This window comes from Gallus gallus, chromosome 1, assembly GCF_016699485.2.
Source record: "Gallus gallus isolate bGalGal1 chromosome 1, bGalGal1.mat.broiler.GRCg7b, whole genome shotgun sequence".
Taxonomy (NCBI): Eukaryota; Metazoa; Chordata; class Aves; order Galliformes; family Phasianidae; genus Gallus; species Gallus gallus.
The window spans coordinates 48,306,429-48,320,612 of NC_052532.1; the positions used below are offsets into that span (position 1 = coordinate 48,306,429).

Below are 14,184 nucleotides of genomic sequence, written 5' to 3' on the forward strand. Positions count from 1 at the left end.
ACTCCAGCATGGCTACGGTGCTGTCCCGGGCGCTGAAGCTGCCGGGTAAGGGGTTTTGCTCCCGCGGTGGGGAGGGAGCGCAGCGCCGGGCCGCAACGGGTTGAGGCGGCTGCACCGCGGCCGGGCCCGGCTCTGGCGGCGTCGCGCACCGCGGGGGTGCGTTGCCATGGGGATGCGGCCGCGGGGATGCGGGGACGGGCAACGCCTGCGGGGCCGGGGCCGCCGTGGGAAGCGACGGGGCAGGGGTGGGTGCTGGACGTTGTCTCTGTTTTTCACCCCAAAAAAGCAGTGTGGAACGTACGTGTAAGTGTAATCATCTGGGTACGTGTCTAAAGGCCGCTTACCACGTCTTCATGGTTTCCAGCCAGAGATCTTAAGCAAGATGAAAGGATATTCAACAATAAGGGACTGCTGTGTTGGGAACCAGATCTTTCCAAGATAAGAAGCAGTCCAACCATTCTTTTCAGCTGGGGTATTACAAGGCTATGAAAAATAAAACGTTGCGAAACCAGAACTTGAGTTTGCTGGTTGCCCTTGGATGGGGTGGCACCGGGCTGGGGGCAGTGCCAGCACACCTGGCCTCCTGAGCATGTCCTGCCTCTGGGACAGCTGGGGGATTGATCTCTAAGGATCTGCAGGTGTTAGCTGACAGCCGCCTGAACGTGAGCCAGCAGTGTGCCCAGGTGGCCAAGAAGGCCATCAGCATCCTGGATTAGATCGGAAACAGTGCAGCCAGCAGGAGCAGGGAGCTGGTCGTGAGGTCACACCTCAAGTGGTGCGTTCAGTTCTGGGCCCCTCATTACAAGAAAGGCATGGAGGCCCTGGAGCATGTCCAGAGAAGGGCAGCGGAGCTGTGAGGGGTCTGGAGCACAACTCTGATAAGGGGCGGCTGAGGGAACTGAGATTATTCAGTCTGGAGAAGAGAGGGCACAGGGGAGATCTCATCACTCTCTACACAACCTGAAAGGAGGTTGTAGTGAGGTGGGGCTCGGCCTCCCAGGTAACAGCGATAGGACGAGAGGTGATGGCCTTACGTTGCACCTGGGGAGGTTCAGGTTAGATACTAGGAAAAAATTCCTTCTCTGAAGGAGTGGTGCTGCCCTGGCACAGGCTGCCCACAGAGGTGGTGCAACCACCGTCCCTGGAGTTGTTCAAGAGCTGTGTGGATGTGGCGCTGGGGGACATAGTGGGGCGTGATGGGGATGGGCTGATGGTTGATCTTGGTGATCTTGAGGGTATTTTCCAACTTTAATGATTCTATGCTTCCATGATCTCAATGGGAAGGAGTACACCGTGCATGAAGTTTCTGTAGGAAAATGCAAACAAGTGGATGTGTGTGTGTTGGTGTGTGACCACGGGCGAACCATAAAACAACATGGACAAAATTTCTCTTGAGATCTTCGTGAGTAGCGTGCTCTATCTGAGATGTGCCATTGGGAGGTGCTGATTTGAGAAAGAGAACAGACCTTGCGGCTGCAGTTGAGAAAGCAGTTCTTGTGTAAGTCTTTAGGTGAAATTGCATGTATCATACCTTGTTTGCACGGTCAGCCCCTGAAAAATGCAGCTTTCAACAGCAATGAGAAAGCAGAAAGCCTATTGCTATGGCTGTTTTTCCTGTTGCATCTCATTAAATTAATTACATCAATGTGTGGCAACTTGTCTCCCCGTGGACTCGGAGATACGTCTGCTGTACCCAATGATGGGTGCCTGCCAACCACTGAAACACAGAAGAATAAACAGAAGCCTGGAGCGAGTACAAAGGAGTCTGGAATCAGTATGCCATCACTGCAATAATGCACTGAAATTGCATTTATGTAAAGTCCAAGGTTTGCTCTTTTCATTCCAAAGTGAGTGCAAATAGATGTATTTCCAGAAAGTCAAAAAGAAAGAAAGATGGCAATTTAATATCTTTCGAGGCACTAGTAATGACTGTTTCATTATAAGCAGGACTCGATTCCAACACATTTCACCTCACAGGTGCCTCCTTTCCAAGTCGTAGCATAATTGATCTTTTCTTCTCTGGGAGATCCCAGTCTACTGCTGCAGGAGTCCCAAGAACTGCTGGTGCAAAAAGTACCATCCAGCAAACACACAGAGTATTTTCGAAGTCAGAGTGCATTTTGGAGGCCTGCTTCCCTTGAGAGTTAACAGTGGGGCATTTTCTCTCTCTTTGATCTTTGCAAATCTTCCGTTTTATTTTTTATTTTTTGATTTTTTTTTTCCTTCTCAGTGATTGCGAAAAGATTTAATAATAATAACCCAGAGTGTCATGACTGGTAACTTAACCATCCACAGACCACAAGCAACAGTTCCTCTGATTGTTGGTAACCACAGGCCACTGACTAGGAGCTTCTGTTTTATCATTGGTGTCATGGAAAAAGAGGAATAGAACAAGTTAGGTCGGGTCAGGAGAGAAGCTGTTTATTTGCGACAGCCGCAGAAGAAAACACAGAGCAGTAGGGAAATTGACCATTAATGTGAATGTTGTGCCAATACAGCACAAGGTTTGTATGCCCTTAGAGACCTTATGCAAAAGGCAGATAACAGGATGTGAGTTATGTAAGTCCGTTACATGCCAAAGGCCACAGAATGGCCCAGGGTCTGTTTTCTTTTGCACGGGATCATGAAGGTTACACAGTGATTCTTATTTCAGGAGATAGGCTGAGATTTTGATCAAGAGGCCCACTCAGGCCTTAGCATTTGATCTTCCACCCTGGAGATCTGAAAACCGCATGGAAATGTTGGATTTTCTGACAGCTGATCACGTAGCACAGAGGCAGCTTTAGCAATCTCTTGTTGGACAAACTGCCTTCCTACTTCCTGAGCCTTGTACTTGACCACAAAGGAAAGAATTTGACTTCAGGAGCATTTCTCAGTAAATCTCACTTCTCTGAATGGTGCGAGGCCGTTGTTCTCACGCAGCCTTCACTGCTGTTCACGTCTCTCTATGTTTTAGGTCACAGCAAATGACCTAAAACTCAGGTGAAGAGTCACATTCCTTCTGCTCTCCCTCCAGCCAGGTGAATCGTGTGTGACTGCCTCTCCGCACCACAGAGCAGCCTCAGGGGGCTGAGTTGAGCATGCCTACACCAGGTCTCCAGATGTGTTTCCAAAGCACCTACAGATCATTTGTTAGGGTTTTTTGTTTGGTTGGTTGGTTTTTTTTTGGCAGTGGGAAGTGAGCATTTGAATCCACTGAAGTTCGCTATGCAATTGGCTTTCCCATGGGCTGGGTGAGTGTTCCAGGATCTGGTTTTAGGGGCAGTGTCTTCCCTTAAGATACTTCAAACAAATCAGCTGGGAATTTTATGCCTTACCTTACTGAGCCTTGTGTGAGTATCAGTTAACCATCACTTGTGTCACAGCTGCTTTCTAGTCTCTAACAGATGGATTGGAATTCTTACCTAGTTCTTAGCAGAGATGTTCCTGCTACAGGATGTCATGGGTGTTTAACATGATTGTTGACATTCCCAGCATCTCAATTACAGCCAGCTCAAGGAGTGGGTGAGCCACAGTTTCAAGGTTCTTTCTGTTTCCTTGAGATCCAGACTAACTAAAGACAGACTAACTAGTGTACCAACTAAAGCTCATTCCTAAAAGTCAATACTTCTAGTTGCCCTGGAGATGAACAGCAGAGTTCAGTCTTCTGGGTTGATTGTTTGGAATTAAAACAACAAAACAAATCACAGTCTGTCTAAAGGGTAAGCGTGCTGTTAGGCTGTTGTACTCGGAGCACACCTGTTTCCAAAACTAGGAGTAGTGTGGTTAATGTCAGAACTGTCCACCTTTGATTTCTCAGGCCAGTTCTTTTGAAATACCGTTTACTCTTGGGTCAGCAGCATTTACTTTTCATACCACTCTGGGCAGTCTTGAACTGGCACACCTGGATCAGTAGTGAGATCCTGTAAATACCCTGCCAGTGAGACCTCTCTGGAATGTCTCGGTTTTGCTCAATTCTCTTTTAGCTCTGTCTGGGAAACGTACACTGCTCTCTCACTGCAGTCTCTCAGCAGACATCTGTGTGCTGCTGAGGTCAGGCATCTGTGCTGCTCCCAGGATGGAGCAGAGGTCCAAGAACCAAGGTCAAGACCTCTGAAACACACACCTTTTGAATGCGTGTTGTTTTAGGGCACAACTATGTGATACAGTGTCTCACAGGAATACACTGTGCCATAGGGATGCAGTATTTTTTAGCTGGGTGCTCTACCTCCACAAGGAGCAACTTCAATTTGGAGTATGTGTACCGGATTGTTTTGACTGAGTCCTGTGTGGAAGCGTATAGTTCAGAAAGGAAGAGTCCAATTTAGACCCTTTGGGATCCGGTTGGGTACCTTTATTTCATTCTGTTCACTGTGGCCAAGCTGCTTTGGCTGCTCCATTTGACCTTCGCTGGCACTGACAGTTTTTCTTTGATGCTAAAGTAGACACCATCATCTGTAAGTAGTACATGAAGGAGAAGTGAAGGTCCTTTTGTGGGGCAACAAATGAGAAAGAAATGAGATCCACATGCTGCAAAATAGATTCTGGTGTGTTGCACTAACTAGGTGTTACAGTTCATGTGGAACTGTGAGTCTTCCTTTTACAGAAAAAAACAGAATCATTAAGGTTGGAAAAGACCTTCAAGGTCACCAAGGCCAACTGTCAGCCCATCCTCACCATGCCCACTGACCACGTCCTCAGTGCCACATCCACACAGCTCTGGAACACCTCCAGGGACTGTGACTCCACCACCTCCCTGGGCAGCCTCTGCCACTGCAGCACCGCTCTTTTGGAGAAGCATTTTTTCCTAACATCCAACCTATACACCCTCTGGCGCAACATAAGGCCGTCACCTCTTGTCCTGTCACTGTTACCTGGGAGAAGAGGCTGAGCCCCACTTCGCCACATCCTCCTTACAGGTTGTGTAGAGAGTGGTAAAGTCTCCCCTGTGCCCCCTCTTCTCCAGACTGAACAATTCCAGTTCTCTCATCCACTCCCCGTAAGAGTTTTGCTCTAGATCCTTCACAGCTTTATTGCCCTTCTCTGGACACATTCCAAGGCCTCCATGTCTTTCTTGTAGTTACTCCAAGTAAGACGTATTATCTTAGGCAGTAAGAGTAACCAAGAGAGCCCTTTAATTTCTGTTCAGTAAAACTTTCTCAGCGTCTTAGTGCCTAAGAATGGTTACTGCTTGTGTATCTTTGCTAGTTATTTATGCCTTGCGTGTTTAACTTCAAGCGTCTTCAGACATAAGTTAGCTCCTTTCTCAGGTCAGCTTTAGGCAAAGGGAAATGAGACAGATATCTGGGACAACAAAATCCCAACTTGGAATAGGAGAGAGAGAAATAGACCGAAACCTTATAAACATCAGAGCAGTGGCCATGGCTCCATGCCCAGGCTGGTGGCTCAAGGCAGCTCCCTGAGACGTGCTCCTCCCCTCGTAGCTCAGGGCAGTGAGACTGCCTGATCTCTCCTACCCCTGCAAACAGATGGCCCTGGCCTTATGCCATGGTATAAGACCAGGCTGTGCACCAGCCCTCGTCATGCTCCCTGTGGCTGGCTTGGGCTAGGGGGAGAATCATCTGTGTCACGCATCCATGGCACAGGGGTGGGAGCTGGGAAGACACCTAGAGCTAAGGGACTTCCTCGTACCACCACCTGTATCAGACATCAGTGCTATGTTATCTCTCAGCAAGGCCGGGTACAAGCTGTCAGCTGTGGTGGGTGGGAGCAGGAACAGGGGGGAGCACTTGTTTCATACTGTAGGAGCTGAAGTGCTCCTTCTTACAGTGCTGAACCACGCAGAGCAAGTTGTGAGAGCATCTCTCATCTCTTCAGACACCAGAATATATACTGGTCCAGAAGAGTGAAATCACATACTTTGCCCTCATCAAGGAGTTAATATCCATTGATAACTTGCCTGCTGCTCTATTCCTGCTGTGACCCTTTCTTCCATCCCTCACGAAGCAGGACAGCAAATACAGCACCCGAGAAGGCAGCAGTGCTGCTTGGTCCAGGCAGGAGGAGCAGGGGAAAAGTGAGTTTCAGAAGGCTTCCTTGAAGGGCACAGCCTACAAGTGAACAGAGGCTGTGCTGGGATTAGAGTTTGGCAAGTGCTAAAGGAGTTCAGCCTCAAGTGAGGAGAGTGCTGCACCTTAGGCACTCAAGAGGGCTAAGCATGACTTGTGTCAGTGTGACTCACTGCAAAGCAGGAAAATATACGTATGTGTATGTATGTATAATAATAAAATAAACTGGACAGAGTCTTTTCTCGCAGCTCTCACTCAGAACTCACAGCTCACCACAGCCTTTTCTCCATTTAGGTCCTGAAAAAGCAAGGAGTGAACGCTTTGTTGTCTTTCTCCATCTCTTCCCACAGGAAAGAAGAGCCCGGATCTTGGAGAGTACGATCCTCTCACGCAGGCCGATAGTGATGAAAGCGAAGATGACCTCGTACTCAACATACAGAAAAATGGGGGCGTCAAGAATGGGAAGAGCCCCCCTGAGGAGATGCAGGACCCCGACTCCGACGTGGAGGTTGGGATGACGAAGCAACACACGTCAGAACGTGCACCCGAGGGTTATCCTGCAGAGGCGGCTGGCAGCTTGGAGCAGAAGGCTGCTCCCTCCCTCATGCCATACCTGCGCACAGCGGTCTTTTTGCTCACCGTGGTGATCTCGATGATTCTTGTGTTGGTGTGCGCGTTTCTAATTCCCTGTCCCCCTAGGGACTTGCATAACACCTGGAACCACAACCTAGGTCAGGGAGCAGGTGAGAAAGCCCCAGGAACAGCATCTGGCGTGGGGGAGGTGGCAGCTCCCAGGCTGGGCATCGGCGGGAGAGACCTATCTGGGAGAGCCAGCTCAGAACAGAGACCCTTCCTCACCACTGCAGATGCTCTGAGGTAAAAGACAGGAGGCTCTGTCCCGCTCACTCTTCAAGCCGAGGCCTGTGAAATCTGACAGCAGTAGATCACAAAATCTTGTTTCTGTCAACACCAAAAAGCATTTTGATTCTTCTCCCCATCCTGTCTTTTTGTCCAGAAGGCGTGCTCTGTTTCAGATGGAGATGCCCACTTTAAAACACAGTGCCTCCCTCTCTAGGCCCTGGGTTTCACCAGCACCTCCACGCTGAAGTGTGTGGGAGTTTGGGAAGAGAGGGATAGAGGTCTTTATGTCTCTTGACTGGCTCAACTAACCTCATTTCTGTTGTCTTGCCCTGCTTGAATCTGTAAATCAACATTTGGAATCTTTTATCATCCTATAGAGGCCACTGGTAACATTTCTAAAGTGTCTCCCATTCTGACCTCTGCAGTATTGTGAAATAATTTTTGCCAGGTCTAGATATGTCTCTCCCTCCTTGCTTTCTGCCCCGGCTTCCAAATCTAAGCCTTTCATAAGATCCCTGACTCCCACATCACCTCAGAAAGTGAAGTGGGAAGCAGATATTGTTTTTTTCCTTTTAGCTCCTCTATTTTCCCCTTTCTTTTCTCTGACCCAGATGCCGCGTTTCTGCCTTTCCACGCAATAAAAGATCTAGCCATGATGGGAGCTGCCTGGCATTGATCATTCCTTAGCAGACCCCACAACTTTTCTTTTGTGCCAGCCTTCTGCTCCCACTGCAGAGAGCTGGCTGGGTGGCTGCTTTGTCAACAGCGTGGTGGTTCTCTGTGACTGTTGTAGGTGGCGTGTTATCCCCACTGGAGCTGTGTGATGTGAATGGTGATGGGCTTCCTGACATCCTCATTGTCTTCACAGCCCTGATGAACGCCAGTGTCATGGGTAAGTGCCTTCCGCTCTTTTCCCTGTACTTGTCAGTACAGACCTTTGGGTATTCATACAGTGGTTGGGAAAAGTTGCTGCCACTGTAAATCCACTGTTCCATTTTTTATTTTTCACTAAACTGGCTGCTGTTCTGTGTTTGTGCTTTAACATGCTGTTTATGCTTCAGTTGTAGTTAGCAGTCACCTCTTTCCCCTTACCACACCTTGGGGTGAGTCCATCTCTCTGTCCTGTGTTTGTCCATCTCTCTGTCCTCGATCTGCAGGCAGAGATGAAGTGGTCAGAAAGCACTGCACTACAAATAGCAGTTAGAAATAAGGTGTTGGTTTTGTTTTGTTTTTTCACTTCGCTACTTCTCAAAGCCCTTCACTAAAAGACTCAGTTGTTCTACTTCTACCATTGTAAAAGCAAGGAGGTAGAAGTTCTGTAGAAAGAAACCTATCAGCAGAGAGAAAATTGTGCAGACTAAGTTTTATAAGAAGTACATGAGAGAGAGACTGTTGATGTGAAAGCTGTATTCAGTTTGTAGAGGTTGTCTTTGTGTTCTGTGTTTTTCCATTGCACTGTATTTATCTCTCTTTCATCACACACATATGTGCAGTGTTCAGCATGCTCTGAATGGGACTAGCCATACCTAGCTGCATCCTGGGCTAAAGCTGTGCTAGGAGACATAAAGCAGGCAGGAAAGCAGGTGTAAGCGCATCCCAGTCCTATACCCAGGTAGCTGGACGTCAGCCCTCCTAAAGCTTGTGCTCAAAGTCTTCATACAGCGTTTGATAGAGATGCTCTTTGAGTAGGTACCTGATGGACTAAGCTGTGACATTTTTAGCTGTTTATTCAGCTTGTACAAACTACAGCTGTGAGCTGCATTGAAGAATTAGGAGTTCCTGATCCCTGCCAACCCAATAAAAAGAATTTATGTTGAGACAACTGTTGAGCATAAGCCATGTGATTTTCAGTTTGACAAGTGGTTAAATGTGATTTAGAGAGTGGGCTCAGAACCTCTATGTAGTCAAGTCATGCAGAGTTTTGCCAGTGAAACAGGAGCCAACAGGAACTGCTGTTATCTTGAAATGTGCGGAAGTTCATATCCTAATTTATGGTATGAAAGGTGGAGATTACAATTCTATATAAGGGCAGGCTGAGCTAGAAGTTGCTGGTATTTGAAATCAGAGCCAACAGTCTATTGAAACAGCATGGGGCACCTTTTCTCACTATTATTTTATGCTAAGTGGTGAATTAGGAAAGGACCCTGAGTTACACCAATTTGTTGCATTCCATTTGTTTCTCACAACAACAATGACAAAAACTCATTTAAAATACAGCAGCTGCCTTGGGAATCGTCTAAGGCATCTCCTCAGTGGTGTCCATTGGCCTGAGGAAGAAGACATCGAAAAGATCAGTCTGGTTTAACAACAGAACGATTCAGCACAGCTAAGCAGGTTGCCCCTGGGAGGAGCTTGGTTCCTCTGTGCCCACCTGACCACATTTCTTGCTGTTAGCTCACGTCCAGCCACCAGCATTAATGTGCTGCCAGCTCATAGCCTAACTTATCTGAAGGTTGCCAGTAGGTTCTGCTGGCAGAAAGACTAAGCCATAGAGTGGGATTTGACCTTTGCTTTAAGGCAGCGTGGATAGAGCTAGCTTGAGCCACTCAGCTCCAGGAGCTAGAGATGGAATTCAAGCACAAGGACCAAAGGCAGTGTGGACATAGCCTTTGATGGCAAGGGATTTTACTCTCTTCCTCCTGTCTCTTCCAGGTGTCTCTACGCCCTCCGTGACAGTGGTGGCCCTTTCTGGTATGAATGGCAGCACCTTATGGTCCATCCAGCTTCCAGAAGAGACTCGGAGTGTGCAATGCAAAGGGCTGTCACTGGGGTCACCAGCAGAGCCCATCTGCCTTGTGACAGGAACAGCTAAATTTCTCAGCCTTCTTAGTGCTTCCACAGGTAGAGTCAACTACTAGCTTGTTAGAAAGATGCTGCTGCATTTTCATTTTCTTTGAAGGGCTAATGAGTATGAATGATTTGGTGTTGGCTCTTTGTAGTGGCTGTTATTATTGACGCACAGGGAAAGGTTAAAACACTGACGTTTTTCAAGTTATAAAAGGTAAAAGGGCATTCAAACCTTTGACGCTCTCTGGCAGTACCTCCACCCTACCATTTCAGAACTATTCAAAATGTTTATCTTGTCCTATAACATCTCCATGGCACAAAGGGTATACAAGATTTGTTTTCATCAACACATAGCTGTTAGTACAGCTCTGCACCTAACTAATGGCACTGAAAAGCTGAACACCAGTCTCAGAGAAGTTATGTAGACGTATGCTACAGCTAGATAAACTTTCCAAAGAAATTAGGCCCATAGAGGAATTGATTAGATATGAATGAATGCCACATTTTTAATCACTTGGTCACGTGCACCTTCATTTCTGTTTGTTCTGCCACATTTATTCACTGGCAGAAATATTCATAGATCTCTATAGGAGAACGTTTTAGGAATTAGAACATAGGATGGAGAAATACAGGAAACTTTGTGTTTAAGGCACAGATCCAGTCAATGAGCAGCAGTACGTTCTTTCCAAATGTTTTTAGGGATAGATCACGTGCACAGCTCTGTGTTTGCATTGTCGTGACAATAGGCAGTAGTAGCGTTAATAATGTGCGTGAATGTTTATAGGTTTGGCCTTTGGTTTCTTTGGTTGTGCAGGAGTAAACCCTGTCCTACACAGCAGTATCAGCAGCAGAGTATTTCTAAACTGATAGAAAAAGGAGAAGTGCTGGCAAAAGAATTATGGAGGAGTAAAAGCATCACATTTCATTTTGGGTGTTTATCAGCTTATCTGCAAAACAGGTTTTACTGAGTTTCCAGCTGGGTCCATGCTGGACTGCTGAACAGTTTGACATCACGTCTGCTAACATGCTTTCACCCCGGGGTAGAGTGAGCGTGCTATACCGGAGTGGCTATTTGCTGCTGGGAATTTAACGGAGACACAGATTTGCACTTTGAATATCAGAACTGCCCATCTGTTCTCTTTCCTGGCATCCACCTACAGTCTGTACTGCTGGCTGTGGAAAGCGACTGCTGTCTTGCAGAGCAGCATTCCTATTTAGGTTCTCCTTCCAAGAGTGAACCTCAAATATGCCCTGCTATTTCAGGAAGATTTTTGGGCTCAGGTCTGTTTAGAGAGACGCAGAGAAGGAAGCACAGCAGAACAAAGACACAACTCAAAGCCAGTCTGAAGAAATGAGCTTTGCTTCCCGCTGAACCTTATTCTCAGGGAAGAAGGAAAACAAGCTCTTTTGTTCCCTTCTTCAAGAAGGTTTTGTAGAACTGTCTGGGAATGCCCACTGGTTCCCCAAGATCTCTTTCATCCTGTTCTTTCCACAGGCAAGACCATCTGGACACTGAACTCCATTCACCTTTCAGATGGGATTTTGGCTGCTCCGGCTGCAACTCTTCCAGACGTAGATGGAGATGGGATTAGGGATATTGTTGTTCTGGCCCTCAAAGAAACACAGGTACAGCATGTCTGTGCTCAAGATTAGAAAGGACCTTGACTATCTAGAGGAAGATTGAGGAGCTCGATGTAGGAAGGTTATAACAGGAGATGCAAGAGCCCCTAATTTTTGTTCCCTTAGATTTACTTGAAAGGCACCTTCTTTCTTTCAGTGGATCAGAACAGTGAGATCAAGCAATAATGGCACTACCTGCATTTCTTATCAGCTGGGAATGAACAAAAGGGTTATTATTTATCCCTGGCTGAGACTTGAGAATTGTTTCTGCTCAGTGAATGCCTGATTTGAAGTGACTGGTTAGTAGCCATATAGAAAACCATGTTGAGATAGATCACTGGAGAAAAGAGCACTCAGCTGACCGTAAGTAATAAGTAGCTGCGTGGTCAAGTGCAGATTTCCTCAGTGCTCATCCCTCCCCATGATTCTAGCATAACTATTCTTAGAGGAGTTCAGTTTTTTGAAGTCCCTTCCATCTTTGATGCTTTTGCAGACAAGAGAAAAGCATGAATGTAAGAATCCCAGTAAGCCAAGTTGAGCAGAGGGACCACTAGCTAGACCTTGCTGTGGGAAGAAAGAGCAACAGAGCTTCATGCTGTGGGTACCAGGCAAGATTCTGAGAGCACAAATGTGTGAAAGCACCGCCAGAAATCTCTACATCTCTGTCTTTGCAGCCTGATGTGTTTTTCGTCTTGGTGTCAGGAAAGACTGGGGCTGCTTTGGGTGGGCCTGTGAAGTACAATGTCATTGGAGAAGGAAAAGTAATTGGCCCTCAAGTCCATATCACCAGCCGGGGAGCCATCTACATCTTGTTTGGTTTTGGTAAGATGCACCGTGACTCTCAAGTACTTCACCTTTCTGAAAAAGAACATTATTTTTACCTAAATTGGCTTAGAATATTTCTGGGTTGTCTCTACTATGCCTTGCACTGTAAAATCTGGGAGCAGAGGGCATGGGAAGGAGTCTCACTGCTATGCACTGGAAGAGTATCGATGGAGTACCTGGAGTACCTTTAAGCTTCCCGAAGCCAACTCTGACAGTGGTGCATCATACCAAGGAAGATGCAACTCTGGGCTTTCCTTTGCGTTCTGGCATAACTACAGAAGTCCAAAGGAACCTCTGCGTTACTATGAAATTAACCTTTGCAGGCAGAGCTCTTCATCTTTACTCTTTCTGGCAGGTAATGTTCAAGCAATTGCCCTGAGGGATATCTTTACCCAAGCCAGAAACCGGGACAGCTTTCCTATGATGCTGCATCAGGAGGAGCCAGAGTGGGAAAAGCGCAGATCTGTAAACCTGTCAGAGCTCATTGACATTTACAGGTAGGAGATGAACTGATAGTCTTGCTTCTGCTGGAAGGGGAAGGGAAGATGTGCACCTTCTTGCACTCCTAGACACAGTTCTGTCCTTTCCATTCCTGGTTGTTAACAATACTATGGAGTATTGTACTCAGTACTGCCAAATTGTGGTCAGGGTCAGTCCTGATAGGAATAAAAGAAGGGAACAAATGTGAAACCCTACAGCCCATGCTTTTTATAGTAATTCAGGATGTTCAGAAGAGCATAGATCTGAACTTAGTCCACTTAACTAAGAAACAACAATGTGAAATTAACTTCAGTCATTGAGGAAAAGATGAAACTCTCCAAGAGCAGTTCAAATCTGAGGTAAGTTATTGGGTGGACAGGCAGGTAAATGCTGAGGTGCTTAAATACAAGCCTAGGAATCTCCTCTCTGCTTTCCATTTGTCCCAGTGGGGGTGTTGACTTCCTGCAGACGATAAAGGCACCTGACACAAACTGCAGCAACCTGCTCATCACCACCAAAGAGGGCTTGATCCTACTGCAGGGACAGGACCTGGAGCCCCGCTGGACCTTGGAAATTCAGAACATCAGCAGGTTACCTACTGGGAACATTTTTCTTTCTTTTTTGTTTCTGCATTGTTTCCTGCTTTTCACCTTTAAGTGCATGTGCTCCTTAGAAAGCAATCAAGAAAAACTGTCCAAGCGTGTGTGGAAATTTAAGAGCTGGAGGCATATGGGTACATTGATGCACAAAGAGGGCAAGTGGAGCAAAGAGCAAAAGGCTCAAAACCTTTAGAGCTATGTGTGAGTGATGACAAATCATAGAATCATGGAATTGTTTGAGTTGGAAGGAACCCTTAAAAGTCATTAGTCCAATTCCCCTGCAGTGAGCAGGGACACCTACAACTAGATCAGGATACTCAGAGCCCCTGCAGCTTGGCCTTGGATGTCTTCAGGGATGGAGCACCCACCACCTCTCTGGGCAACCTGTGCCAGTGCTTCACTGCCCTTACTGTAGAAAAAACCGTTTTTTTTCTCATATCCAGTCTAAATCTCTGCTCTTTCAGTTTGAAACCATCTCCCCTTGCCCTGTCACAACAGACCCTGCTAAAAAGTCTGTCCTCTTCTTTGTTCTAATAAATGAAGGGCTTGATACAGACATCCAACATTAATGTCTTGACTACTGTGGCACTGGAGCTTAGGGGACTTCTGGTGTGTGATTCAGCCCGTCTGCTGTCCACAGCTGCCAGTTGCCAGCTCAGTGGAGAGGAGCAGGTGCATTAGTGATGCTAAGTGTTAGAGGTGTCTGAATACGCCGCATGGATCTTAATCTTCCTTGAAAGCTGAAAATCAGCACACTGATGGCAGTCTGCCATCTATAGTAAATGTAAACCTTGAAATAATATTTCTCATCCTCTGACTTCACATATAAAAGTTAAGCAATTTGCTAGACCTAATGGGTTGATAATAACTGGCAATTTCAGCTTTCTGAGTGCTAAATGTTTGCAAAGGGCAGCTGGGCACAGTTGAAGGAAATTATGTGGGAAACAGATTGCTAGCTCTGCTATTTAGAGGAAAGAAAGCAGCTCTCACCTCAGTGTTACCTG

General features: G+C 46.7%; 1 protein-coding gene across 2 annotated transcripts in view; it reads left to right on the forward strand.

Moving 5' to 3' along the window:
* FAM234B (family with sequence similarity 234 member B) overlaps positions 1–14,184 on the forward strand; it is a 21,842-nt gene continuing 7,658 nt past the window's right edge. For both annotated transcript variants that reach the window (XR_005857843.2, NM_001012812.3), the window contains exons 1-8: positions 1–45; positions 6,359–6,751; positions 7,663–7,761; positions 9,522–9,710; positions 11,152–11,282; positions 11,951–12,098; positions 12,457–12,598; positions 13,028–13,171. Coding sequence is in view for 1 of the 2 variants with exons in the window: in NM_001012812.3 (NP_001012830.1) it covers positions 9–45; positions 6,359–6,751; positions 7,663–7,761; positions 9,522–9,710; positions 11,152–11,282; positions 11,951–12,098; positions 12,457–12,598; positions 13,028–13,171 (1,283 nt within the window). In the remaining variant the exon portion in view is untranslated. The remainder of the gene's footprint in view (positions 46–6,358; positions 6,752–7,662; positions 7,762–9,521; positions 9,711–11,151; positions 11,283–11,950; positions 12,099–12,456; positions 12,599–13,027; positions 13,172–14,184) is intronic.